This window comes from Podarcis gaigeae, assembly GCF_964106915.1.
Source record: "Podarcis gaigeae genome assembly, chromosome: 1".
NCBI classification, from domain to species: domain Eukaryota; kingdom Metazoa; phylum Chordata; class Lepidosauria; order Squamata; family Lacertidae; genus Podarcis; species Podarcis gaigeae.
This window is the reverse complement of record NC_139678.1, coordinates 115,253,459-115,280,007: the sequence shown is the minus strand read 5'-3', so window position 1 is coordinate 115,280,007 and position 26,549 is coordinate 115,253,459. Positions and strand designations below refer to the sequence as shown.

The 26,549-nt window shown below is 42.7% G+C and overlaps 1 protein-coding gene and 1 long non-coding RNA gene across 3 annotated transcripts in view; one reads left to right on the top strand and one right to left on the bottom strand.

Moving 5' to 3' along the window:
* MTX2 (metaxin 2) overlaps positions 1–25,873 on the top strand; it is a 47,870-nt gene extending 21,997 nt beyond the window's left edge. For both annotated transcript variants that reach the window (XM_083714462.1, XM_083714463.1), the window contains 7 exons: positions 7,771–7,843; positions 17,153–17,229; positions 20,872–20,964; positions 21,367–21,405; positions 21,756–21,881; positions 23,558–23,634; positions 25,355–25,873. In XM_083714462.1, the coding sequence (XP_083570588.1) occupies positions 7,771–7,843; positions 17,153–17,229; positions 20,872–20,964; positions 21,367–21,405; positions 21,756–21,881; positions 23,558–23,634; positions 25,355–25,565 (696 nt within the window). In that variant the 3' untranslated portion in view covers positions 25,566–25,873. The remainder of the gene's footprint in view (positions 1–7,770; positions 7,844–17,152; positions 17,230–20,871; positions 20,965–21,366; positions 21,406–21,755; positions 21,882–23,557; positions 23,635–25,354) is intronic.
* LOC310833793 lies at positions 9,218–17,146 on the bottom strand. The gene is made up of 2 exons (XR_014558934.1): positions 16,079–17,146; positions 9,218–10,036 (listed from the first exon to the last, which is right to left on the bottom strand). It is a non-coding gene; the product is annotated as an uncharacterized lncRNA (long non-coding RNA).
* Positions 25,874–26,549: the final 676 nt, after the last annotated feature.

The window sequence follows — 26,549 nt, the reverse complement described above, 5'->3', positions numbered from 1 at the left end:
TGTTCAAACGTGCATGTTGTGGTGGAGAAAATGGTAATTATTATTTACTGAATTTATATACCATCCTATACCCGGAGGTCTCAGGGCAGTTCACAGAACAAAACAATCCATTCTTCTTACATCTTGGTTAGATTGATGTGAAACTTACTTGTGGTAAAAAGGTAAAGGTAAAGGGAGCCCTGGCCATTAGGTCCAGTCGTGGCCGACTCTGGGGTTGCGGTGCCCATCTCGCTTTATTGGCCGAGGGAGCCAGCGTACAGCTTCCGGGTCATGTGGCCAGCATGACTAAGCCACTTCTGGCAAACCAGAGCAGCGCACGGAAACACCGTTTACCTTCCCACCGGAGCGGTACCTATTAATCTACTTGCACTTTGAAGTGCTTTCGAACTGCTAGGTTGGCAGGAGCAGGGACTGAGCAATGGGAGCTCACCCCATCACGGGGATTTGAAACGCTGACCTTCTGATCAGCAAGTCCTAGGCTCAGTGGTTTAACCTGCAGCGCCACCCGCGTACCACCCATAATGTGGAATGTGTTTCTTGTGGAGCTGCTTGATATATGGCCTGGCCATACAAAAATTGCCAGGTGCCAAGGCGCATTTCACACCTGGCTATCAGCCACTTGTGATCAAGTTAAGATGCTTGGACACCAGAATGGCTCCTGATGTCTCCTGGGTATCCATGGATCCCTAGCTAGGAGGGTCAGTTGTCAGGGATTCCGGGAGCTGCAGTCCAATAACATCTGGAGGCCGCTGGTTGGGAAGGTCATCATTTACAACAAGAGTCCCTTTCAGACATTTGGAAGGTGGGAGTTTCTGAAAGTATTTAGGAAGAGAGTGGCAGGCTTTTGTCTCCCCACCCCTGGACACGTTTTGTCATACATCTGCAAGGCACCTATACAGTGGTACCTCGGATTACATACGCTTCAGGTTACAGACTCTGCTAACCCAGAAATAGTACCTCGGGTTAAGAACTTTGCTTCAGGATGAGAACAGAAATCGTGCTCCAGCGGCGCAGCAGCAGCAGGAGGCCCCGTTAGCTAAAGTGGTACCTCAGGTTAAGAACACTTTCAGTTGAAGAACGGACCTCTGGAACAAATTAAGTACTTAACCCGAGGTACCACTGTACATCTGAGCATCTGAAAGGGTCTCAGGATGTTGATTAATCTGTGCTGTTTCAACCCTTCTCTCTCTGCGTGTGTGTGTGTCTGTTAATTTGTGAGTTTCACTACAAAGGTAAATAAGTTCTGTTGCACTTTAGAGTGAATAGGGGCGGGGGCGGAAATGCTGTACGTTCCAATACTGGGACGCAGGTGGTGCTCCCATTGCTCTGTCCCAGCTCCTGCCAATCTAGCAGTTTGAAAGCATGCCAGTGCAATTAGATAAATAGGTACCACTGTGGCAGGGAAGTAAATGGCATTTCCGTGCACTCTGGTTTCTCTCACAGTGTTCCGTTGCGACAGAAGTGGTTTAGTCATGCTGGTCACATGACCCAGAAAGCTGACTGTGGACAAATGCCAGCTTCCTCGACCTGAAAATGAGATGAGCGCCACAACTCCATAGTCACCTTTGACAGGACTTAACTGTCCAGGGGTCCTTTACCTTTTACCTTTACCTTACATTCAAATACTGGAGTTTAAATGATCAAGGATTGCAAAAGCTCATACTCTGCCTGTAACTCCATTGCAGGCATATTAGTCCTTGTGGTCCAAACTTTGACCTAGCTCAATAGCAAAAGCCACAGCCATTTCATACTGAGTCTAAAGTTACCCAAAGTTAACCATTCCATTCTGTTTTTTCATTCCTAACCCCAGAAGATTTAAGTTGAAAGCCAACTTCATTAGAATTCACTATAGTGGTTTGATATATGCCCCAGATACCATTCATTTACTACCGAAGTTCAGTTTTATCACTGTTGAATATGAGTAATTGCTATTTATTTCGGTCCTGGAGGTGCTCTTGAATATGATTAGAGGAGACCGGTTGGTGGAAGGAATTCAGGTCGGAGCGAAACAGTATAAACTTAAAGCATTTGCAGATGACCTAGTTTTGACCCTACAGGAGCCAGAGTCTAGTACGAAAAGGGTATTACAATTGATTCAGGAGTTTGGTCGGGTGGCGGGATTTAAACTTAACAAGCAGAAAACCAAGGTTTTGGAAAAAAAATTGACACCTTTAGAATCAGAAAGGTTTCAGAAAGAGACAGAGTTAAATGTGGTTTAAAAAGTAAGATACCTAGGGGTAAACATAACAGCGAAGAATATGAGTCTATTTAAGGATAACTATGAAAAGTGTTGGTCTGAAATTAAAAGGGATTTAGAAGTTTGGTCAAGATTGAAACTTTCCTTGTCAGGACGAATTGCTGTCATAAAGATGAATGTATTGCCAAAAATGCTGTTTTTATTCCAGACTTTACAGATTGTGGATAAAATGGAGTGTTTTGGGAGGTGGCAAAGAGATATTTCCAAATTTGTCTGGCAGGGCAAAAAGCCCATAATTAAGTTTAAGATACTAACTGATGCTAAAGAAAGAGGGGGCTTTGCCCTGCCAGACTTAAAGCTGTACTATGAATCAGCAGCTTTCTGCTGGTTGAAAGATTGGCTGCTTCTTGAAAACACTGATGTTTTAGATTTGGAAGGATTTAACAACGTTTTTGGATGGCATGCATATTTGTGGTACGACAAGGTTAAAATTCATAAGGCTTTCAAGAACCATATTGTCAGGAAAGCAGTGTTCAATGTCTGGATAAAATATAAAGACTTATTGGAAAATAAGCGGTGACACAGCGGCAGCAGGAGGCCCCATTAGCTAAAGTTGTGCTTCAGGTTAAGAATAGTTTCAGGTTAAGAACAGACCTCCAGAACGAATTAAGTTCTTAACCTGAGGTACCACTGTATTTGCCAAACCTCCATTGAGGAACAATGGAGTGTGCCCCTGGGGGTGAAGTCAAACTGCTGTGTTAGCAGCACCAAAGTGACTTCCCTGGGGTGCAAGCCTGGGCAGTGTGTATGGATTTGAAGGGAGCGATCTCTTGTCAGGGGCTTCCTTATAGTGAGTCTCACCTAGCACAGGCAGTCACATCCCACAGGCCTGGACAGAAGTCCCTTGTAGCCCCTTCTACCTGAGATACCGTATTTTTCGCTCCATAAGGCGCACCGGGTCATAAGGCGCACCTAGTTTTTAGAGGGGAAAATCAAGGAAAAAAATATTATTCCCCCCCAGCCCCAAAGAGCAGCGGACAGTCCCCCCCCCAGCCCCAAAGAGAAAAGAAGCCAAGACAGTGAGCGGCATCCATCCCGCTGGCTGTCTTGGCTTCCGCTTTAGCCCCACGCAGCCTCTCCGGTTTAAGGAGCTCCCTTTAAGGAGCGCGCGGTTCCTGTGGGCTTTTCTACGAGGAGGGAGAAGGGACTGACTGGATGCGTGAGTCCTTTCTCCCTCCTGGGGAAAAGCCTGCAAGAGCCGCACAGAGCTTGTGTGCGGCTCTTGGGTGCTTTTCCTGCCTGCCTCCCCGCTGCATTCGCTCCATAAGACGCACACACATTTCCCCTTACTTTTTAGGAAGGAAAAAGTGTGTCTTATGGAGCAAAAAATATGGTAATTTGCAACTGGCAGTGCAGCAAATTGAGATGTTTCCGAGTACAGTGGTACCTCCGGTTACAAACTTAATTCGTTCTGGGGTTCTGTTCTTAAGCCGAAACTGCTTGTAACACGAGACGCGCTTTTGCTAATGGCGCCTCCTGCTGTTACTGTGCTGCCGGCGTGCGACTTCTGCTCACATCCTGGAGCAAAGTTCGCAACAAGGGGCATCTACTTCCAGGTCAGCGGAGCTCGTAACCTGCAGCGTTCGCAAGGAGGACGGTATATAACACGAGGTTCCCTGCCACTAGCCAGCTGAGAGGCCCTTCAAATCAGTTGTGTATGTCACCTGCCATCCCAGTCCTCTCAAAGGTGGGCCATAACATTACTAAAAGTCATTGCAACAGGATGGCACGGGCACCAGCCAATAGGAGACCATGATATTAGCACAACCATATTCTATGCAGTGTTCCAAACTGCATTGTTTCCCAGAGTTGAGGGAGTAGGAATGGATCCCTCTGTTCCCCTGAAACAGAAACATGATTGAGGAAAATGTTGCTGTGTAAGAGGGAGTCTCAGGACGCATTTGAAGGTCAGCAGCTTGCTTTTTGTCAACAATGAAAAAGAAGACTGTTTTATATATTACTATGCAGAAAAAAGACAACTCTGCAGGCAACCTGGTCTTGGTTTTACTGATTTGTGACTTGTAATGTGAATTTATGATTTCAACTTTGTGACCTGAAACTGTGCTTGTTGCTCTTCGCTATGGAGAGAGAGAGAGAGAGAGAGAGAGAGAGAGAGAGAGATAGAGAAGGAGAGGGTCTGAACAGTATAATGAAAGCCTGACAATCTATTCTTTAACCAGAATAATAGCTGGAATTCTTCATGATTAGAAATACAGTATCAACATAATCGATTTAACAACATTACATTGTAGCTGAAAATAGACTGAAATCCCTAGCCAGGCATCCACTGTGTCTGAGCGAAACATCTTTCATATGGTTCTAAGATGAAATTACCCCTGAATGAATAGCATCTTCATTTATCTTCAAAACCTCCTCTGTGTTACCAGTGAGTCTACCCTTCTCACATTCTGCAGCAGGAATTACATTATACCATTATAGCAGCATTCCAGTGCAGTGTAAAATAAATTGTTTTGGAAAATGAACCTGGCTTTGCAATAAATTACATTTACAGGTACAAAGGAATTTGTTACTTTGTTTAAAGTAGTCACAAATACAATTAAACTCTTAATTTATGTTAAACTACAAATGTGGCTATTACCATAACTGGATTAGGAATATAATCTGTCACTCCAAGTACGATACTGAACAGTTTTCATTTATAATTGCAGACAGACTTTTCACTTTACAGGGTCTGCTACTGCTTGATAGGAAAGCTGGAATATTTCGTACATTTGTCCAGGGTTTTTTTTTTAAAAAAGAAATTTCAGACACGCTTTTCCACCCCAGATAAATTGGAGAATAATCCCTCAATTGTCATTACCCATCTTCCCCTTTGTTGTGCTTTTCATGGAGGAGAACAAGAGGGAAAAGCAAATCCCCTTTTTTTCTCCCCTGTCACACTGGCATTTTCTGGAGCCGCGTTTAAAATATTACTCATTGTGATTTAACTTGAATCTGTTTCAATATATTTGTAAGACCAATAGTGTGCAGCTTAAAAAAAACAAAGAAACTGCTTGGTACATGGGCATGCCATGTACCCTTGTTCCTTTAGGGTAAAGGTAAAGGGACCCCTGACCATTAGGTCCAGTCGTGGCCGACTCTGGGGTTGTGGAGCTCATCTCGCTTTATTGGCCGAGGGAGCTGGTGTACAGCTTCCGGGTCATGTAGCCAGCATGACTAGGCCGCTTCTGGCGAACCAGAGCAGCACACGGAAACACCATTTACCTTCCCACCGGAGCGGTACCTATTTATCTACTTGCATTTTGACGTGTTTTCGAACTGCTAGGTTGGCAGGAGCAGGGACCAAGCAACGGGAGCTCACCCCGTTGCGGGGATTCGAACTGCCAACCTTCTGGTCGGCAAGTCCTAGGTTCTGTGGTTTAACCCACAGAGTCACCCGCGTCCCTCCTTTAGGGTAGTGATGGCCAAACTCAGCCCTCCCTCCAGCTGTTTTGGGACTACAATTCCCATCATCCCTGACCATTGGTCCTGTTAGCTAGGGATGATGGGACTTGTAGTCCAAAAACAGCTGGAGGGCCAAGTTTGACCATCACTGCTTTAGGGGTACATTCTCTCCTATCATTGCCCAACGCATGTTTGAATGTTTGTGGAGATCCTTATGCTTTGCTACTGTGCATGAATCTGTGGACCAGGGCACAAAGGGTGTGTTAGCCAAAGTGCTTCACTGCCACCTTTCTCTTCATTTGTGTCTCCCTAATGCAGGTGGCGCTGTGGGTTAAACCACAGAGCCTAGGACTTGCCGATCAGAAAGTTGGTGGTTCAAATCCCTGTGATGGGGTGAGCTCCCATTGTTCAGTCCCTGCTCCTGCCAACCTAGCAGTTCGAAAGCACGTCAAAGTGCAAGTAGATAAATAGGTACCGCTCCGGCAGGAAGGTAAACGGTGTTTCCGTGCACTGCTCTGGTTTGCCAGAAGTGGCTTAGTCATGCTGGCCACATGACCCGGAAGCTGTATGCCGGCTCCCTCGGTCAATAAAGTGAGATGAGCGCCGCAACCCCAGAGTCGGCCACGACTGGACCTAATGGTCAGGGATCCCTTTACCTTTACCTTTAATTTTCTATTGTGGCAAAAGAGCCCTCTCTGGGATTTGATCCACACGGCGCAACCTAGACAGGACTTTGCTTCAGATGTGGCTAGAAGAGGCCAAACAGATGTCTGACAGTCCGGGGTCCCCCAGTCCACAGTTTCAGATCTTAATGATTCTAATCCATTTGTAGAGCCAGGATTTAGCCTTTAGGCAGCACAGCTGACTAACGTTAGGGGACACAGGTGCATGTCACCTTCCTATTCTATAGGCTGACCTATCATGCTTGACCTTCATGCTTGACCACTGGTGTTGGTGATGGGGAAAGAGCACATTTCTCTGTGCTTCATAAGTTTAAATGCATAGTGGGCTGCCATTTAGTTTGTGGGTAGAGTTGGATGAAAAAAATCACCATTGTTTGCAAATAGATTTAAGCCTGGAAGGATAGCTAAAAGCAGCAGTGTTTGCACTGGTTGTGTTCTCATTCATTCATTTTAAAGCTGCAGGAATCATTACTTCTGAACCATGAAACAATAAATGAAAGACAGTTACAGATAGGTAGCCGTGTTGGTCTGCCATAGTCAAAACAAAAAAAAATTCCTTCCAGTAGCACCTTAAAGACCAACTAAGTCAGTTCTTGGTATGAGCTTTCGTGTGCATGCACAAGTATCTGAAGAAGTGTGCATGCACACGAAAGCTCATACCAAGAACTGACTTAGTTGGTCTTTAAGGTGCTACTGGAAGGAATTTTTTTTTGTTTTAAATGAAAGACAGTAAGCGAAAACACACTTCTTGTAAAAATTTTCTCATTTTCAGTATGGTATAGAGAAAGGGAATATAATTGTCGCCAACAATTTATTTGCATGCTGCTCCTCCGGATTATGCTCAAAGCAGATGACCAAAACAGTATATGCAAGTGTTAAAAAAGAGCTCAAGTATGTAAAATATATTTCATTATATCGAAATCCTTACTTGCAAGCTAGCAGAAGCGTAATAATTACAAAATTTCCTAAACATATGAAAAGTACTCCTGTCGAAAATGAGAACAGTTGCCGATATCTGCATTTAGCTAACAAATTTATTCACAAATTCATCCAAATCACTAAGGTATCCGCAATAAAAAAATGCATTAATTTGGAAGCGTTACAATTTAAACCAGTTAAACTTACTCAAAGGCAATTAAAACAGCAGGCTGTCTTGGTTATGCAAAAGTAATTGAATAAAGAATACAGACCATCTTTGATACTAACGTATTTGCTGTAACAGCAACTAGAGTAGTAAAAATGGGGATTTTGATGTGCAAAATGTTGGAACCTTATACTGACAAGTCCCATATTTACCTGCTTTGGCAACCAGCTTTTAGAAAAACCTATATTGTAGGTTAAAACTCCTGACAATTTTAATTTTTTTTAAATTTTGCCTTCAGATAACCAGTGCAATCTTTTCATTTGCTCTGCTTTTCTTTCCAGGCCTTTTTGCAAATGTGCAACCTGCCAGTCCTGGTGGTTTGTAGGGCAAATGCTGAATATATGTCCCCATCTGGTAAGTGCAACACTCATTTACATTACACCTGTGATTGGAAACTATGGCAACAGTATCTCATCACGCAGACCATGAATGCATGTGAGCTTGCATCTTGTTCTGCTGGAAAGGAATGAAAATAATGTGTTTCTACCTTTTTATTTGCTTGCATTATAACAGTAGGTTTAGGGCCAAGGCAGACAGTTCCATGTGTTTAAGTACCAAATGATTCAAATCATAGTGAATGGGGTTGCGAGAGTTTGATTTTTAACTTCAAAAGGAGCCCGTGGAGAGCTAGATATTGGAAAAACTTAGAAGGCGCCTCTCTGACAAACCAGTACAAGAAGTTATGGCAGCTAGAATTTGATGAAAAACAGGCCAGCCTCTGAAGCTGGCTTGGGAATTGACATGCATGGACCCTTTTGCGCTGGTTTGGTGCAGTTTTATTACATTCACGGCTCCAAATTACTGCAAAGGACTTCACTCTTCCTACCAGCTTTTCTGACTTGTCTGAATATCATTTGCTTCATCCTTCAGAGACAACCAGAGCTTTGACAACTGATTGGAAATAGACCCTGTTTCCGGACGCAGACTTCATCTCTTGTAGAGGGCGATATAATGATAAAAATTAATTTATAGAGGGAGGACCCATGCGTGATATTGTTTATTATGAGAGAGGAGTTTCCCATATTGCTGGAGTTTTATTACAGAGCTAGCAGCCTGGAAGTGGCCAGCCCGAGGCAAACATAGTTGCACACTTGTGTGCATCGATTGTAGTAAACCAGCTATGCCAACTGCAACGTCTGAGTTGGGTCTTTATCAGTTGAGTTGATTAGAAGTATTGTAAGAGTGGACTCGATGAAGCAGTGTGCCCAACCCCCTAAATTTATCACCTGGGGGTTTTCTTTCCTTAGGACCTGAAATCAAGAGGGGAGTCTCTGTTGCTTAACAGACTTAACTCAGTAATGTTCATTCATTTCAGTGGGTCTACTCTGAGTAAAAATTACTTGAATTATCACCTTTTGGCTGTGAAACCCTCTTCCCTTTTATGGGATTCTGTTCCTGAGGGTTTCATGGTTGGCTCTGCTTTCGTTCTGTCCATCTGTTAAGAGCCTTCTGAGAGCACTGAAATGCTGACTCCTGCCGCAGAAACACCAAAAGACCATTCTTTATATAGTAGCTTAGTGGAAGTAAAGTCTGGATCGATAAAACCATTGAGAAGTCTGTAAGCTCAAAAAGACCCAGCATTCTTTTTGCAATGCATGCCATAGTGCAGATGCATCGATTCTTGTGACTGCTACTTTGAACCTGAGTAAAGCTCTATAGACAACTAGACGGTATTAACTATTCAGGGGCTGTGTTTGCATGTCATGCAAAACCACATTTTCAAGTTGGTTTGTTTCAAACAAGCCATAGTTTAATGTTAGCTACAATGTTTCTGCTGGGACTGAAAGACAAGCTGTGGCTAAGCAAAACCAGAAACCAAAAGCTTACTAACTCCTCTGCCTGGGAGGGGCAGGGGGAGCAGACAAGTCCAAGAGTTGCCTAGGTTCATTCATGTTGCACCAAATGAGGAGTGGGGAACATGAATAGCCCTGGACTCCAATTCCCATGAGCCCCAGCCAGCAAGGCCAGTGGTTAGGGATGATGGGAGTTGTGGTCTAGCACTGTTTGGAGGGAACTCCTACCCTTGGTTTAGTGTGAAGTGCAAATGTGACAATTATGCCTTAAAAACATTAAATCTTCTTTCTCAGCACCAATAAAAAAATAGAACAAGGAATGAAATCCCTCACCAAATAGACTGATTACTGAAGGGGTGTCAGGATTACATACTATCTCAACCTCAGATATCTATGAAGTTCCTTTCTGCGCTCAGTTTTCTCCAGCTGAGCAGCACCAAAGGTTGTACATGAAACTAAAGCCAAGCCCTTGTTGGTACAGGACGGCCATTTCTGTTTTACAGCTCTTACAGTCAGACTAGGGTTCGAATCCTCCCTCAGCCATGAAGCTCAGTGGGTCACCTTGGGCCAGTCACCATCTCTTTGCCAGCCTACCTCTCAGGGTTGTTGTGAGGCTGAAATGTGGAGGAGAAGCATGTACACCACCTTGAGATCCTTGGAAGATAAAGGTGGCCTATAAATACAATAAATAAAATTAAAAAGTATATAATGCACACACCTAACGGGTGTAGTTCGCCTGATTAAATGGTGATACCTTGGGGGCTTCCGGTCGGCGCCAGCGTTTAATGGCGGTCTTAGCCTCGAGCTCCGAGGCAAGACTGCTCCGTAAAGTTCGGGTCTGACCCGCTACGGCGAGCGGGGGACCCCTAAAATCACAGGCGCTGAAGCCTGTGAACAAGGAGATTCGGTGGGCACCTTTGCGCCCCCCGGTATCGCGAAGGAGCCTTTTTAAAGGCTCCGGAGCGGCATCGGGTGTGAGCGCGGTGCTGAGGATCGCAACCCAGCTTACGGAGTGAAGCCGCGTCGCCATTGACGGAGAGCGCCGATTCCTTCCTGAAACAACCGATTGGCAACATTACCCGTGAGTAAGATCTGCAAACTAAATGGGACTCTAAAAGCAATTTAAGAAAATTCGGCTGAAAACGGGAGAGGTAGAAAATAAGGAAGCCAGCCCTCCCGGAACTGCACGACCGATTGAGCAATGGAAAAACAAGCTATTTTTAAAGGGAACCTTTCTATTTAAGAAACCTTATTGAACTCTTGATATTGGAAGAAATCCCCCCCCCCCACAGGCAGGTGAAGGGGGGAAGAGGACTGTGTAAATCTAATCTGCCAGAGGACAGGGGGTTGGGGAAAAAAGTCTTCCGCTGCCGAAGCCTCTGATCAGGCTGCCGGGAAAAAAACAAGCGCCAGGAAAGTGAGCTGTCAGAAAATGAGCTGTCAAAAAGCTGGTGGATACAGAGGCCAAACTTAATTGAAATAAAATAACGGGACTTTAGGTAATTGAACTTATAAGATATTGGAATTGAAACAAATAAGGCTTTTGGCTGGACTTTTGCTTGGTGGAACTTTGCATTGGCTACTTGTTTCCCTGTCTTTTGTGTTGCTATTGTCGCCATTACTTGGATACAATTTCCCCCTCTAGAGGACTAAAAGAGAGAAACAGTTGCACTGTGATAGAGACAGAGAAGTGGGATTTTCCACTTGCAACTTTCCTGTGGGAACGACCTTGAGTTATGAGCACTCCACAGGAGGAAATAACAACAAGAAGCAAATCAAAACAAACTCAAAAGCAGACCCAAAGAAGAGGCTCCACATCAGGAGCTACAGCTGTACAGGAAAAAGGAACAACAGCATCAATGTAATCTATGACACAGGCACTGCTTAGAATAAACAAGTCTTTAGAAGCACTTACCAAGCAGTCCACAGAGAACTCTAGGAAATTGACAGATAATTCTAAGAAATTGACAGAGCTGACAACAAGACTAGACCTGAACACAACGGCAATTGCAAATAACACAGACTCTATAAACCGTCTTGTGCAAGAATCTACAGAAACGAGAAAAATAGCCGAGAGCGCAAGGAGCACAGCCGAGGACACCAGGGGAAAGTTTGTACCCATTGCAAAGAAAGTCAACGAACATGATTCAGCTTTGGCCTTTTTGGAGCTAGAGAGGAAAAATAAGAATTTGAAATTAAGATCAGTACCAGAGGAAGAACAGGGTAACCTGGGAGACTTCCTGACAGATAAATTTCAAGAATTTTGGATTGATGAACTAGGAGGGGAAGAGGAGCAGGAATTTGCAATTACCTCAGCCTTCCGGATTGGCAGAAAACAAGGCAAGAAACCAAGGGATTGTTTAATTACCTTAAGATCCAAAGAAGAAAGGGATAAAATACTGAACCTACATTTTCAGAAGGCCCTGATTGTTAAGAATTCCCAGGTACAGATCTTCAAGGACATTCCTAAGCACTTCCTAGAGGTGAGGTTTCAATTTAAGACTTTAGCAGATTTGCTGAAAAAATATAACATCCCATTTAGGTGGGAATTTCCACAAGGATTGTCCTTCAACTTCAAAGGGAAGAAAATTAAGATCAAAACAACTCAAGATAAAGACCAATTTTTGGAGAAATACTTTGAGGACTTTGAGAAAGGAACTGTAGAAGAGAGGGAAATACCAGACATAGCAAATCTATCATTTGGACTTGCCCCAGCACCTACTGACGAGGAACAAGAACTTGGAGCAGTCGGCGGAAAAGCAGCCCAATAACAGAAATGTCTCTGCAATTTTTGAGTTGGAACTGTCACGGCCTGAACCATCCCCGAAAAAGAGGACAGGTGTTTCACATATTAAAGAAAGAACATCTAGATATAATATGTTTGCAAGAAACCCATATTGCCAGGATAAACAGAAAACTTTTGATAAATAAAAGATTGGGACAAGAATTCATTTCTTCTGACAAAGTTAAGAAAAGGGGAGTTGTGATTTATGTGAAAGAAAAATTAGAACCAAAATTAATTTTCAAGGATGAACAAGGAAGATTTCTGGCAGTGGAAATTCAAATTCAAGGAGAAAAAATTCTGATTGTAGGAGTTTATGCACCTAATGAAGGGAAGGCCGAGTTCTTTAAGAAGTTGCATGAGACGTTAATGGATTTTATGGACTTTAAAATAATATTTATGGGAGATATGAATGGAGTAGTCTCCACAAACATGGATAAAGCGCAGAGACAAACGATTTCCAAGGATGGGAGACTGCCAAAGACTTTTTTTGAACTGACTGACACCATGGACTTGATTGATATCTGGAGAACAAGGAACCCTCTAGAAAGAGAGGGGACCTTCTTCTCTGAAGCAAAAATGACATGGACCAGGATTGACCAAATATGGATTTCCAGCAATCTGGCACCAAGGGTTAAAAAGACAGAAATCTGCCCAAAAACTTGTTCCGATCACAATGCAGTAAAGATGGAAATGAAGCTGACAACAACTGGAACCTTCAGATGGAGAATGAATGACACCCTGTTTAAAGATGAAACAATTTACAAAAAGGCCCAAAAGACATTGAAGGACTATTTCGAGATAAATTTAAGATCAGAGGTGGAAAGAAGAATAATATGGGATGCAAGCAAGGCCGTGATGCGAGGTTTCCTGATTCAGCAAAACTCCATAAAGAAGAAACAACAGAATGAGAAGAAGGGAAAAATCTGGAATCAAATAAAAGAAGGAGAGAAGAAATTGAGGTCTAAACCTAAATCTCAGGAGATCCTAAGAGAAATAAAGTACTATCAGACTCAATATATGGAACTGGTGAATGAGGAGATAGAATGGAAAATAAAACAAATGAGGCAAAAATCATTTGAATCAGCAGATAAATGTGGGAAATTGCTATCATGGCAACTGAAAAAGAGACAAAAGCTGAATACTGTGACATCCCTAGAAGTGGATGGTAAATTTATCAATAAACCAAACGAGATTAGCAATTGTTTCCAAAGTTATTTCAAAAAGTTATATGCTCAAGGGCCAAAGAAAGAACAAGAGATTGAAGAATTCATTAAAAAATATGGACTCTCAAAGATTTCTGAAAAAAGCAAGAGGACTTTAAATGAGAAAATTACAGACCAAGAAATAGAGAGTGCCATCCAAAAAATGCAACTGGGAAAATCACCAGGACCAGATGGACTGACGGCGAGATACTACAAAGCATTGAAGGAATGGTTAATACAACCATTGAAGGAAGTATGCAACCAAATCTTAGAGGGGAAAAAGGCTCCCGAATCGTGGAAAGAGGCATTCATCTCACTTATACCAAAGACAGAAACTGAGAAACACCAAGTTAAGAACTACCGCCCTATATCACTCTTAAATGTGGATTATAAAATTTTTGCAGAAATTTTAGCAAAAAGATTTAAAAAAGTGTTATCAGAGGAGATTCATAAAGACCAAACAGGCTTTCTCCCAGGGAGATACATGTCAGACAATGTGAGAAATATTATAGATATATTAGAACTCCTGGAGATGGAGATAAACAGAAAAGCAGTGTTGATCTTTGTGGATGCGGAGAAAGCCTTTGACAATATTTCTTGGACCTTTCTAAAGAGGAATCTCCATGGGATGGGGGTAGGCCATAATTTTGAAAATGGTATAAGTGCAATATACTCCGAACAAAAGGCTAAATTAATTGTTAACGGTATGGTTATGGATGAGATTCCAATAGAAAAAGGGACACGACAGGGATGCCCAATATCCCCTCTATTATTTATATCTGTCCTGGAGGTATTATTGAACATGATCAGAAGGGACCAGCTGGTAGAAGGGATAAGACTCGGAACTAAACATTATAAGTTAAGAGCTTTTGCAGATGATCTAGTTTTAACTCTGCAACAACCAGAAGCCAGTACGAAAAGAGCTTTAGAACTTATTGAAATATTTGGTCAAGTGGCAGGTTTTAAATTAAACAAACAAAAGACGAAGGTGCTGGGGAAAAATCTAACGATCGAGGAAAAAGATAGCTTTCAAAGAGAAACCGGTTTAGAAATAACAAAAAAGGTGAAATACCTGGGGGTGAACTTAACATCAAAAAATGTGAACCTATTTAAAGATAACTATGAGAAATGTTGGTTGGAGGTGAAGAAAGATCTCGACATATGGTCTAGGTTAAGACTCTCCTTGTTAGGCCGAATTGCTGTTATTAAGATGAATGTATTGCCGAGAGTGTTGTTTTTATTTCAGACATTACAAATTTTGGACAAAATGGACTGTTTCAAGAAGTGGCAGAAAGATATATCTAATTTTGTCTGGCAGGGCAAAAAGCCCAGAATAAAATTTAAGATTCTAACTGATGCAAAGGATAGAGGGGGCTTTGCCCTGCCGGACTTAAGACTTTATTATGAAGCAGCAGCTTTTTGCTGGCTGAAGCAATGGCTACTTCTTGAGAATACAGACATTTTAGATCTAGAAGGATATGATAACAACTTCGGTTGGCATGCATATTTATGGTATGACAAGGTAAAAGTGCATAGAGGTTTTAAAAACCATATTGTCAGGAAAGCATTGTTTAATGTATGGAATCGTTATAAAGATTTGTTGGAAAATAAAACCCCCAGGTGGTTGTCACCCCTGGAAGCTAAAGCGGTAAAAAAACTTAATATGGATTCAGACTGGCCAAAATACAGTGAAATCTTGGAATATGATGGTGAAAAGCTCAAATTACAGAGCTTGGAGAAATTAAAACCTAAAGTCAGAGACTGGTTACATCACCAGCAGATTAATGAAACATTTAAGCAAGACAGGAAAGTAGGATTTCAGAAGGAGAGGTCAAAGTTAGAAACGGAACTATTGGAGCCCAATACTAAGAATTTGTCTAGAATGTATAATTTGCTGCTGAAATGGAACACCCAAGATGAAACAGTTAAATCAGCAATGATTAAATGGGCACAAGATATTGGTCATGACATTATGTTTGCGGACTGGGAAAGGTTATGGACCACAGGCATTAAATTTACGGCATGCACTGCCTTAAAAGAGAATATAATGAAAATGATCTATAGGTGGTACATGACCCCAGCCAGGCTAGCAAAGATATATCATTTGCCCAATAATAATTGCTGGAAGTGTAATGAATGTGAAGGAACTTTTTACCACCTTTGGTGGACCTGCCCAAAGATTAAGGCCTACTGGGAAATGATCTATAATGAAATGAAGAAAATTCTCAAGCGGACATTTGCTAAAAAACCAGAGGCTTTTCTCTTGGGCATGGTCGACCAAATGGTACCAAAGGAAGACAGAACATTCTTCATGTATGCAACCACAGCAGCAAGAATGCTACTAGCAAAATATTGGAAGAAGCAAGAACTACCCACTCTGGAAGAATGGCAGACCAAGGTGACAGAATTTATGGGATTGGCAGAGATGACCGGCAGAATCCGTGACCAGAGGAGAGAGACGGTGGAAGAGGACTGGAGAAAATTTAAAGTTTATCTTAGGAACTGTTGTAAAATTTCGGAATGCTAAAATGTCAAGGGATATAAGATAGAGAATTATAGCTGTTAAATCTTAAATTTAAATAAAATATAAAGAGAATCAGTTATGAATTGGAATGAAGGATTGCTAGAAATGCCGTTTTAAAAAAAATAAGGGTGCAGTGAAGGGAAGGCTTGGGGAAGTCGTGTTATGTATGTTATTATATGTTATGTCTTAGTATGTTATGTTATGTCATTGTATGTTATGTTATGTTTTTATTTTGTTATATTTGTGAAAATGAATAAAAAATATTTAAAAAAAAAATGGTGATACCTTGACAAAACTGACACACAACAATATTCAAGGCTAGAATATTCAATTTAACCTGCAAGTAGGAGTTAACGTATGAGCAGCAGATAATAGTATAAACAAAGGAAGATTAGAGACAAAAATGGGTGGAATATTAGGAGACGTAGAAGATCAAGGTTGGCATTGAATGCCATGGAGAGATGGATTTGGAAGTCTTAAGGAAAGATAATTGATGGACAATGTATGAAGTATGTATAAAAGTTGTAAAAAATGCATAAATAATAATAATTTTAAAAAACTGGCACACATTGTGAAAGCTGACCAAGTGTAGAATCTACTTCAGTGGACGTTTCACTTCCACGCTTGCAGCAGATATGACATAGGTGTCCTAGCAGTCTTTGATCAATTGTTACTCTACTGAGTCTAATCGGTTTTGAAATGCCTTGAAGAATACGCTGACAACTAGTTGACGGAGTCGGAGGGTGGCAGTCAGTTGTCACTGCAGGCTTACAGCACAGAAATGAGGCAGATATATTGGAAGATGGGCAGCTCTCGGGGTCAGTTGTGTGCTATATCTGAAGACTCTTTTAAGGTGCGCTGCAGCAAACACCCCCCACATTTCTCTGCTGTGATTTTGGCACTTAACCAGAAGTAAGCATGGGAAGCTTTTGCAGGGAGATGCCCATCTACTTCTTGTGTATGTGGCTAAGGGTGTTCAGTCCAGAGTTCCTTGATTCTACTTATCAGGTATGCAGAGGGTCAGGGTGGGCTGTGCAGATGAGTGTGATGGTGAGCATCTCATTGCAAAAGGGCACAAAGGGATTCAGATATCCAACACTGATCCACATGTTTAAATTGCTTCCAAGCGTTTGCGTTTCATGGGGCTTTGTATTTAGGATGGGATCAACAATCACTGCCTGGAACAAATGCCAGAAGCATAATTTCCATACTAGCTATAAAGGCGCAGAAGCTTTGGCACAGACCCACCCCCCTTAACATGGCATTTGTTGAACTTTTGCTGATTTCACCTAGCAACCTCTCAGATTTAATTAGATCAATGAGTTAAAAGTGTTCTGTTTTTTCTTCTTTCACTCGCAGGGAAAGTGCCCTTTATTCACGTAGGAAATCAAGTTGTTTCTGAACTTGGCCCCATTGTCCAGTTTGTAAAAGCCAAGGTAAGGTGCATATACGAAACCTATTTTTCCTCAGCAAATTCTTGTTTTGGCAGTTGGGCTAATTAAGTTTGTGTTGATAAAATTATCTTGAGAACCAGAGCTCTAGAAGACAGGATAGAATCATTTATTTTGCATAGTAAGGCTTCTTCTAATGGCTCATAACAAAAATAATTTATTAACAAGCTTTAGGAAAGGTTCCAGTTTAGCAGAGAGAGGAGGGGAAAGGAGGGAGAGTTTCCAGGCTCACATCTGCAGAAGGATATTTTCGTAGCTGTTCATTTAAACTTTTTAACTCTTGAGGGCAAGATTTGACTCCTCTGTCATGTCCCTTAGAGTGGTACCCCGCAAGACGAACGCCTCAGAAGACAAAAAGCTCGCTAGACGAAGGAGTTTTTCGTTTTCTTAGCCGCTTCGCAAGACGCATTTTCCTATGGGCTTGCTTCGCAAAACGAAGCTTGCCCCGCAAGCTCCGGGGATAGCGGTGAAGCGCCGCGCGTCTTCCCCGCTGTCCCCGGACCTCTTTTGAAGCAAGGGGCGGCGGGGAGAAGATCGCTTCTCCCCGTTGCCAGCCCCGCAATCTCCGGGGACAGAGGGGAAGGCGCGCGCGCCTTCCCCTCTCTCCCCGGACCCCTTTTGAACCAAGGGGCGGCAACGGGGAGAAGCAATCTTCTCCCCGTTGCCGCCCCTTGCTTCAAAAGAGGGGACAGGGGAAGGCGCGCACGCCTTCCCCTCTGTCCCCGGAGATTGCGGGGCAGGCAACGGGGAGAAGCAATCTTCTCCCCGCCGCCCCTTGCTTTAAACAGGTCTGGGGACAGGGGGAAAGGCGCGTGGCGCTTCCCCTCTGTCCCCGGACGGTCTCCATAGGAACGCATTGATTGATTTTCAATGCATTCCTATGGGAAACCGTGCTTCGCAAGACGAAAAACTCGCAAGAAGAAAAAACTTGCGGAACGAATTAATTTCGTCTTGCGAGGCACCACTGCATTTTCTTGTCAGCTGAGTAAAACTGGTGCCCTTAAAATCCAGGACAGAATCTTTTCTTGGTGTGAAATATTGCCTGTGTGAGAGAGATATTGACAGGGAGAGATTGTGTGTGTGTGTGTGTGTGTGTGTGTGTGTGTGTGTGTGAATAGAAAGTAGGTAACATGAAATGCTTTTGTTTTTGTCCTTTCTGTGGACTAGAGGGGCATGGATATATCATTCACGCGTGCACCTGTATTTTTCTGAGTGCTTCCTTCTCAGAAAGAGGTGCCCACAGGTGGTACAGCTTCAGGCATGCTTAGAGGAAGCTGATTACCTGGACTCATCCCAGTCTTTCTCCAGACCTGGTCACGGCACTGAAACCATCTTGGTTAACCCTGGTTAATAACATTAGTTAGGACAGGTATGCGGGGAGTGTCACCCTGTTTATTCTCCTTGAGCTTTTGGAGCCTGTTGATACTGTAGAGAGAGGGAAAAGGGGTTGGGGGTACCGTGTTTCAGTGACTCTCCTTCTACTTCCATTTCCAGAAAGTCATTATGGGGGATTGCTGTTTGGCACCATGGGAGTTGTCCTGTGGTGTCCTACAGAGTTCCACCTTGTCCCGAATGCTATTTAACATCTGTATCCTTGTTTCTTACCTATGGTCCATTGATCCCTAGAGGGTCCAGGGATGGGCATCAGGGGTCTGTGAGCCAGATGCAAGAAACAATAAAATAAAATGTTTTATTTCCTTCCTGTTACTTTGAAGTGCTTTTATTTCAGCTAATCACAGAGTCATTTAAGCATCTAGTAGACCAGCATATGTCTTTGATGTCTCCTGTCCTTTTTCTGGAGCCTTTTGGCTAATTCTGTCCCTGTGGCCAAATTTCATCATGGTTTATTCCAGTAGTTACTTGTCTGTCTTTTTAGTTGAGATACTATAGGTTGACAATTCAATATATATAAAAAAAACTTGAACGCTGCTGTTTTTATCAAAGGAATGTGTTGGAATGTTGTCTGAATGGGAAAATTCCTTGAACAATGGCAGTCTTCCTGTATGTGTCCGCACATATACCAGGCCTTCCACAGTCTCCACCTAAAAATATTAATTGGTTTAGGTGGGGTTTTAGCTCTTCCACATATTTATGAATTATTCTTCCAACTATAGCTGCATTCTGAAGCCCCCCACCCAAAAAATATTTTTTGCAAGGTAATAATAATAATAATAATAATAATAATAATAATTTATTTATACCCTTCCCATTTGGCTGGGCTTCCCCATTCATCAGACAGCCTGGTTCCCTTCCAGTGCTGCAGTTATTTGAAGATGGGAGCCTTTGAAGTTCCAGTAGCCCTTCTGATCCTGTGCTCTTGTCTAGAAGATTGCTGCATGTGGGCTCCTGCCATTTTGGCAGGCCTGGAACTTGCACTTACGCCTTGGCTTCCACACACTAGTTCTTACGGAACAGAGATTCACTTTGTTTGAATCTTAAAATTCCACGTAATCAGTGTTCATGTTGATTCCTGCTTTCTTTCTTTAGCCCTGTGGATCAATGCCGGTGCGTTTTTATAAGGCATCTGCATCATCATAATTTGCTTAGGTTTATTTACAAGGAGGCTGTGGTATTTAGAAAGGCTGCTTGGCTTGGAAGCAGAAGCAAAACAGGCGGATAGTTGGAAATCCTGCATACTGGTGTACCTTGTGCTTTTCAGCTTTAAAATATTGCATTTCAAACTATAGGATCCAACACTGCACTAGCAGATGTGACAGGATTTCATTTCGCTTCCCTCTTGTCTTCAGCCTCAACTCCCCAACTCCCTGGATCAGATTTTTGGGGTGCATGGGGTTTTCAAGGTGGGTGGAAAGAGGTGGAAAGACCCCTTTGAGCAAGCAGAAGTCCATTACACAAGCAGGACACAATAATTGGGTATTGTCCAGTACTTTTTGTAAATATATAAGATTTATTATAGAGCTGTATATATACAGTCGTACCTTGGATCCTGAATGCCTTGCAAGTCAAACGTTTTGGCTCGAACGCTGCAAACCCGGAAGTGAGTGTTCCGGTTTGTAAACGTTCTTTGGAACCCAAACGTCCGACGTGGCTTCTGATTGGCTGCAGGAGCTTCCTGCAGCCAATTGGAAGCCGCGCCTTGGTTTCCAAACGTTTAAGTCGAACGAACTTCCGGAACAAACTACAAGAAAGAAGATTCCACCTAAACATTAGGAAGAACTTCCTGACAGTAAGAGCTGTTCGACAGTGGAATTTGCTGCCAAGGAGTGTGGTGGAGTCTCCTTCTTTGGAGGTCTTTAAGCAGAGGCTTGACAACCATATGTCAGGAGTGCTCTGATGGTGTTTCCTGCTTGGCAGGGGGGTGGACTCGATGGCCCTTGTGGTCTCTTCCAACTATGATTCTATGATTCTAACAGATTCCGTTCGACTTCCAAGGTACCACTGTATTAGGAACATTGCAGTATTCATTTCATTTTTCTCTGAGAAACTTCAATTGCCTTTATGATCTACAAAGCAGCATTCTAACGTGTAATGTTGCAATGCAGGGAGCTTTTGGAGTGATCCAGAGCCCTCGACTTGAGTGGGCTTTGGAAAGGACCCAAACGGATTGTTTTCCCTGCCCTTCCTTTTCTCACCCCCCTCTTTTCTCTCTCTCTCTCCTTGCCTAAGGGCCATTCACTTAGTGATGGGTTGGATGAAGTCCAAAAAGCTGAGATGAAAGCCTACATGGAATTAGTCAATAATATGCTTTTGACAGCAGAGGTATGGCAAAACACTAGTAATTTGTCAGTCTTGTGAAATGAATGATATTGGGGATTGGAGGGTGGGATGGGGGGGGGGGAAATAGAATGCTGTTTTCTTTGTGATGCTGCAAGCGAGTTCCTACCTACTTTATTTTTTAATAAAACACAAGGGTGGGCTTACGGTTCCAGCTAGGTTCAAAAAGCAGCACGCCGCTAATTTACATATTGCAATCTCAATTCCGTTTTCTCTGTCAAATGGGATTTTGTGCCTGCTCCATGACAGAACTGGCAACCACCTTTCTGTGTTCTAAATATGATTATTAATGGCTTGCTTGGTAGGGAGGGAAGACAAAGCTGCAAGGAATAAGCTGTCTCTGTAACCTTACATGTTATGAAATTTTAGTATTCCTTGGTTTCCTAGCTGTATCTTCAGTGGTGTGATGATGCTACAGTCCAGGAGGTGAGTGATTCTGCAACATTTATCTTAATTAAATTTTAATGAGAAAACACTTTTGCTCACAATTGCAAGTCCCTACTCATAAATGAAACATAGAGGTTTATACCACTAATGATACCATATTTTTTCACTTTAATTTTGCTTGCATACACATTTTGGGGGGAGCTCTATGTCATTACTGCATACACTGGTTTCAAAGTGAAAATGTTTTTAATATAATTTTAAAAGCTTTTTTTTTTAGCTGCAAGTTATAAATAATTGCATAAAATGGTGTATGAAAGCAGTGTTGTGGCAATAAAAGCCACAGCATCTTTTTTTCTTTGTAAAAGTGACATTTCTTTTCCACTTTAAAGATTACCCATCCAAGATATGGATCTCCTTATCCTTGGCCCTTGAATCGTATTCTGGCCTATCAGAAACAATGGGAAGTCCGACGTAAAATGAAAGCTATTGGCTGGGGCAGCAAGTCACTTGATCAGGTCAGTCGGTCCTGCGCCAAACCTGAATGGGTCATATAGTAATGAAATCTTTAAAAACAAGGCTTCAAGGACGTGTTGGCTTCTTAGTACATGTGCACACATGTGCACACACATACACATATGTAATCCATAATCTTAGAGCAGTTGCCACATGATTAAATAAATTTTGTCAATAAATCGTATGAGTTTCAGGCTGCAACCCTAAACAGAATTCTTGCGAAATAATCCGGATTTGAGCACAGTGGGTCTTAACCTCTGAGAGACCTGCATTAGCTCCCAGTACATTTCCTAGCACAATTCAAAGTGTTGGTGCTGACCTTTAAAGCCCTAAACTGCCTCGGTCCAGTATACCTGAAGGAGCGTCTCCACCCCCATCGTTCAGCCCAGACACTGAGGTCCAGCTCCGAGGGCCTTCTGGCGGTTCCCTCGCTGCGAGGTTACAGGGAACCAGGCAGAGGGCCTTCTCGGTAGTAGCGCCTGCCCTGTGGAATGCCCTCCCACCAGATGTGAAGGAAATAAACAACTATCTGACTTTTAGAAGACATCTGAAGCCAGCCCTGTTTAGGGAAGCTTTTAATGTTTGATATTTTATTGTGGGTTTTTTTTCTGTTGGGAGTTGCCCAGAGTGGCTGGGGAAACCCAGCCAGATGGACGGGGTATAAATAAATTATTATTATTATTATTATTATTTTATTTATAATAATTTATTAAGCATGCGTAGGATTGCGCTGCTTGGTCAGCTGATATACATCTGCATGTATATGAAATGGTTGGGTTGAATCCAGAGGAGCTTCCTCTTCCAGATCCGTCCTAATTATTCTCAAGAAGGAAGCTTCTTCTGTGCTAGCAAAAAGAAAAAAGAACAGAAAGGCCACTCATTGGAAATAGAGGTCCCATCCGCACCATATGTTGAAAGCACATTTGAAGCACATGGCTTCTCCCAAAAAATCCTGCAAAGGAAATGGCATTGTCCATGGGGATTCCCATGGTGATGTCCTCAGTATCCTCCCCACGGCGTGTTTCAGCTGAATTAGGAATTTTGCCTGTTTCCCCTATTTTAATAATTAAAAGCCGTCTAAAGAGCTAGCATAAAATTGTGGTTGGAGAGAGACCTGCTCATGAAGTTCTTGAGTGTGTGCAACCGGGATCTTTTCTTTCTAGTGGCAGAAGTTGATCAACTGCTGCTCCCCTCCGGACTGAAGAGGTTCGGAGAGGGGAGGGCATCAAAACTAGAACTGGAAAGTCCCAATGTGCAGAGATGTGACCCTGTGCATCTTGGTTAAAGACTAGCTACAGCTATAGAAACGTGCCAATTGTATTAGTCGTTCCTGTTCGTTCTATTGTTTCTTTGGTTTGGTTTTTTTTATTTTACAAAAGCAGTGTATGCTGAGAAATCCCCAAGAGCTGCTTCATGTTGCACATGCAGTGTTTGTACTAGAATAAAAAGCAATTCCCTTCCCCGAACCACGTTGGGCACAAAAACGAATCTCTGGATACCTGAAGCTGTTTTGCATTTCACTTCAGCTTCCACCTGCAACGCTCTTCTATTTGAAGTCCAAATTACTCCGGTATCTACAATCTGTTCTAAACATGCAGCTAGTTTTGTATGGTCCTGTAGCCACCTGGCAAAAAAATAAAAATTGCATTCTGCTTTCTGTTTATGTTTACCATTTTAGGTGCTAGAAGACGTAGATCAGTGTTGCCAAGCCCTTTCTCAAAGGCTTGGAACGCAGCAGTATTTCTTCAATAAGAAGTAAGTTGCTTTCATATTTATATTAAGGAGTTTTTAGTCGTTGGCGGTTGTGGAGTGCTTCTTGATCATAGGAAGGCAATCCCTCTCCCCTCCAAAAAAACCTGCACCTCCTTTCCCAAATGAATGGATGTGTGGAGTCTGTTCTGCCACGTCTTTCCCATCTTTCCCCCCACCCCACTCTCTCTTATCTGAGCCACATCCAAGGGCAAGCCAGGCGTTGTTTGCACTGCTGGAACTAGGACTGTGCCTAGGCTGGGGAAAAGACTTTCTTACCCTATAGCTCGGTGGCAGCCAATATGGTGACCCTTCAGATGTACAGCTCTCATCATCTTGTATTTGCTCTTCTGACTGGGGCTGAGGGCAGCTGGTAGTCCAAAAACATCTAAAGCAGGCTTCCTCAACCTCAGCCCTCCAGATGTTTTTGAGACTACAATTCCCATCACCCCTGACCACTGGTCCTGCTAGCTAGGGATCATGGGAGTTGTAGGCCAAAAACATCTGGAGGGCTGAGGTTGAGGAAGACTGATCTAAAGGGTGACATAGTTTATCAGACCAACACTGGCAGTATTTACTGCAGATAGCCCCTGCAAGCCACAAAAGGAAGCTCTGCTGTATAGCTCTGCGGTATGTACGGATAGTTTAATTTGAGCCCTGCTACTCCCTGGCTTTAGGGACGCGGGTGGTGCTGTGGGTTAAACCACATAACCTAGGACTTGCTGATCAGAGGGTCGGCGGTTCAAATCCCCGCGACGGGGTGAGCTCCCGTCGTTCGGTCCCTGCTCCTGCCAACCTAGCAGTTCGAAAGCACGTCAAAGTGGAAGTAGATAAATAGATACCACTCCGGTGGGAAGGTAAACAGTGTTTCCGTGTGCTGCTCTTGTTCGCCAGAAGCGGCTTAGTCATGCTGGCCACATGACCCGGAAGCTGTACGCTGGCTTCCTCGGCCAATAAAGCGAGATGAGTGCCACAACCCCAGAGTCAGCCATGACTGGACCTAATTGTCAGGGGTCCCTTTACCTTTACCTTTACCTTTACTCCCTGGCCGGGCTTAGGATTGCTCTGCCCATACATTGGTAGGTTTGAAGTTCAAATATTGCTTTCGAGAATGGTACAGCCGCCTTTTAAAATGCAAAAATGATTCCAGTACTAGGAAGCCCAAGTTACATTGATGATAAAATGTGACGCGCGTGGAGTAATCCCGGAGTGGGTGTGCTGTTGCCACTGCTTCCATTATTTCCTACGCTGTGGAATTGCTTTGACAACCAAATTTGAAGCAAAGAGTAGAAATGGGTTCATATTTTTATTTTGTGGATGCCAAAGGAACCAGGAAAGGTAGTAGACAATGTAGGAAGATGTCTTCTACCAAGTCAGATCACTGGTCCATAGAGCTCAGGACTGATGGCACTGATTGCTAGTGGTTCTCCATGGTTTGGGGCAGGAGAAATTTCCACCCCTACCTTGAAACACCAAGCGCTGGACGTGGGGATCTTTGAATGCAAAGTATATACACTACTACTGAGCAATCACCCTTCCCTGAGGGTTGTTGTTGTTGTTATTGTTATGAATCCCCTCCCTGATGGTGTCTGGTAGAATTTTGTCCTTTAAAATGACAGTTCAGCACACTCTGTGGTCTATATGTGGAGCTTCTACTGGTGCTTGGTATGAAATGCAATGGTTTATTTGTCTCTTTTCAGAATATTGTTTTCCCCTTTACTCCTAGGCCAACTGAATTGGATGCTTTGGTGTTTGGGCACCTGTTTACAATCCTTACCACCCAGCTGATCAGTGACGAACTATCGGAGAAAGTGAAAGGCTATAGCAACCTCATTGCATTTTGCAGAAGAATAGAGCAGCACTACTTTGAGGGGCGTGACAAAGACAGCTTGGCAACTGTTCCATCTCCGATGTTGAGGCAGTCATTGATGACCTGAATGTTCTTTGGTGGCAGAAATTTGGCAAACGGATCTTTGATTTGTGCATTGTTTAAAAGAGACTGGTAACGACTTTGGAAAATTGGATGAACTGCACACTTTCTGTTTGAAAACTGCCAAAACTGTTGTAGCCCAAGAGTATGTCCTTGTGACTAATTCTACAACACACATTACGATGAAATAATTAAGAGTGGGCTTTGTTGTAATATTAGCCTGCATGCTGTTTTAACATAACTCTAAAGTGTCCTTGAAAAACAACGTTGTATCAGAATTCAACAACAATAAAATTTATGACAACTCTGCAAAAACCTTTCTGTAATCTTTCCTTTTGCATTCTCTTGGGGTCTTCAGATTCTTACTGCAATTTTCATTTTATTCTGTAGAGTTAAAAGTTGAATACATGATTCAAACTTGCCCAGAATAAAATATTTGGGCTTCTATATCTAACCAGTCATCATTAAGAAGGATTAAGAAGAAATTTCTTACAGGCCAGATTTAATAAACACCCTAGCCTCATCTCATCTCCTCCATGGCTTGAAGTACCATGAAAGTTTCTGCTCTGCCTTATTTTTTGTATATTTCTGTAAATAAGCACAGTATGCAAATAAGAGTTTGCTAACCTTTCCTCTAAATCTTGTTTATTACATGCTGGGTTTAGCTGATCATTTAGGCTTTGCCCTGCTTCAGGATTATTAGATTAAAAACAAACAAACTCTCAAAAACTTAATCAAAATAGAACCATCAAATCCCATTCAGAGCACTGTCTTCCTTGCCTCATTTTTGCCCTTCTCAGATTGATAAACCCAGCTAGCTCAGCTTTGTCACTTTGTCAAAGGTGTTTTCCGTGGGTTTTTTTAAAAAGTGCTCAGATTTGAGTTCTTCATAGAAAAATAATTATTCAAATATGGAACAACCACCATAGGTAATCTCTTGGATGCCAATTTGCAGCAGAAAATGACTGCATGTCTTGTTCAGCAGCACCCC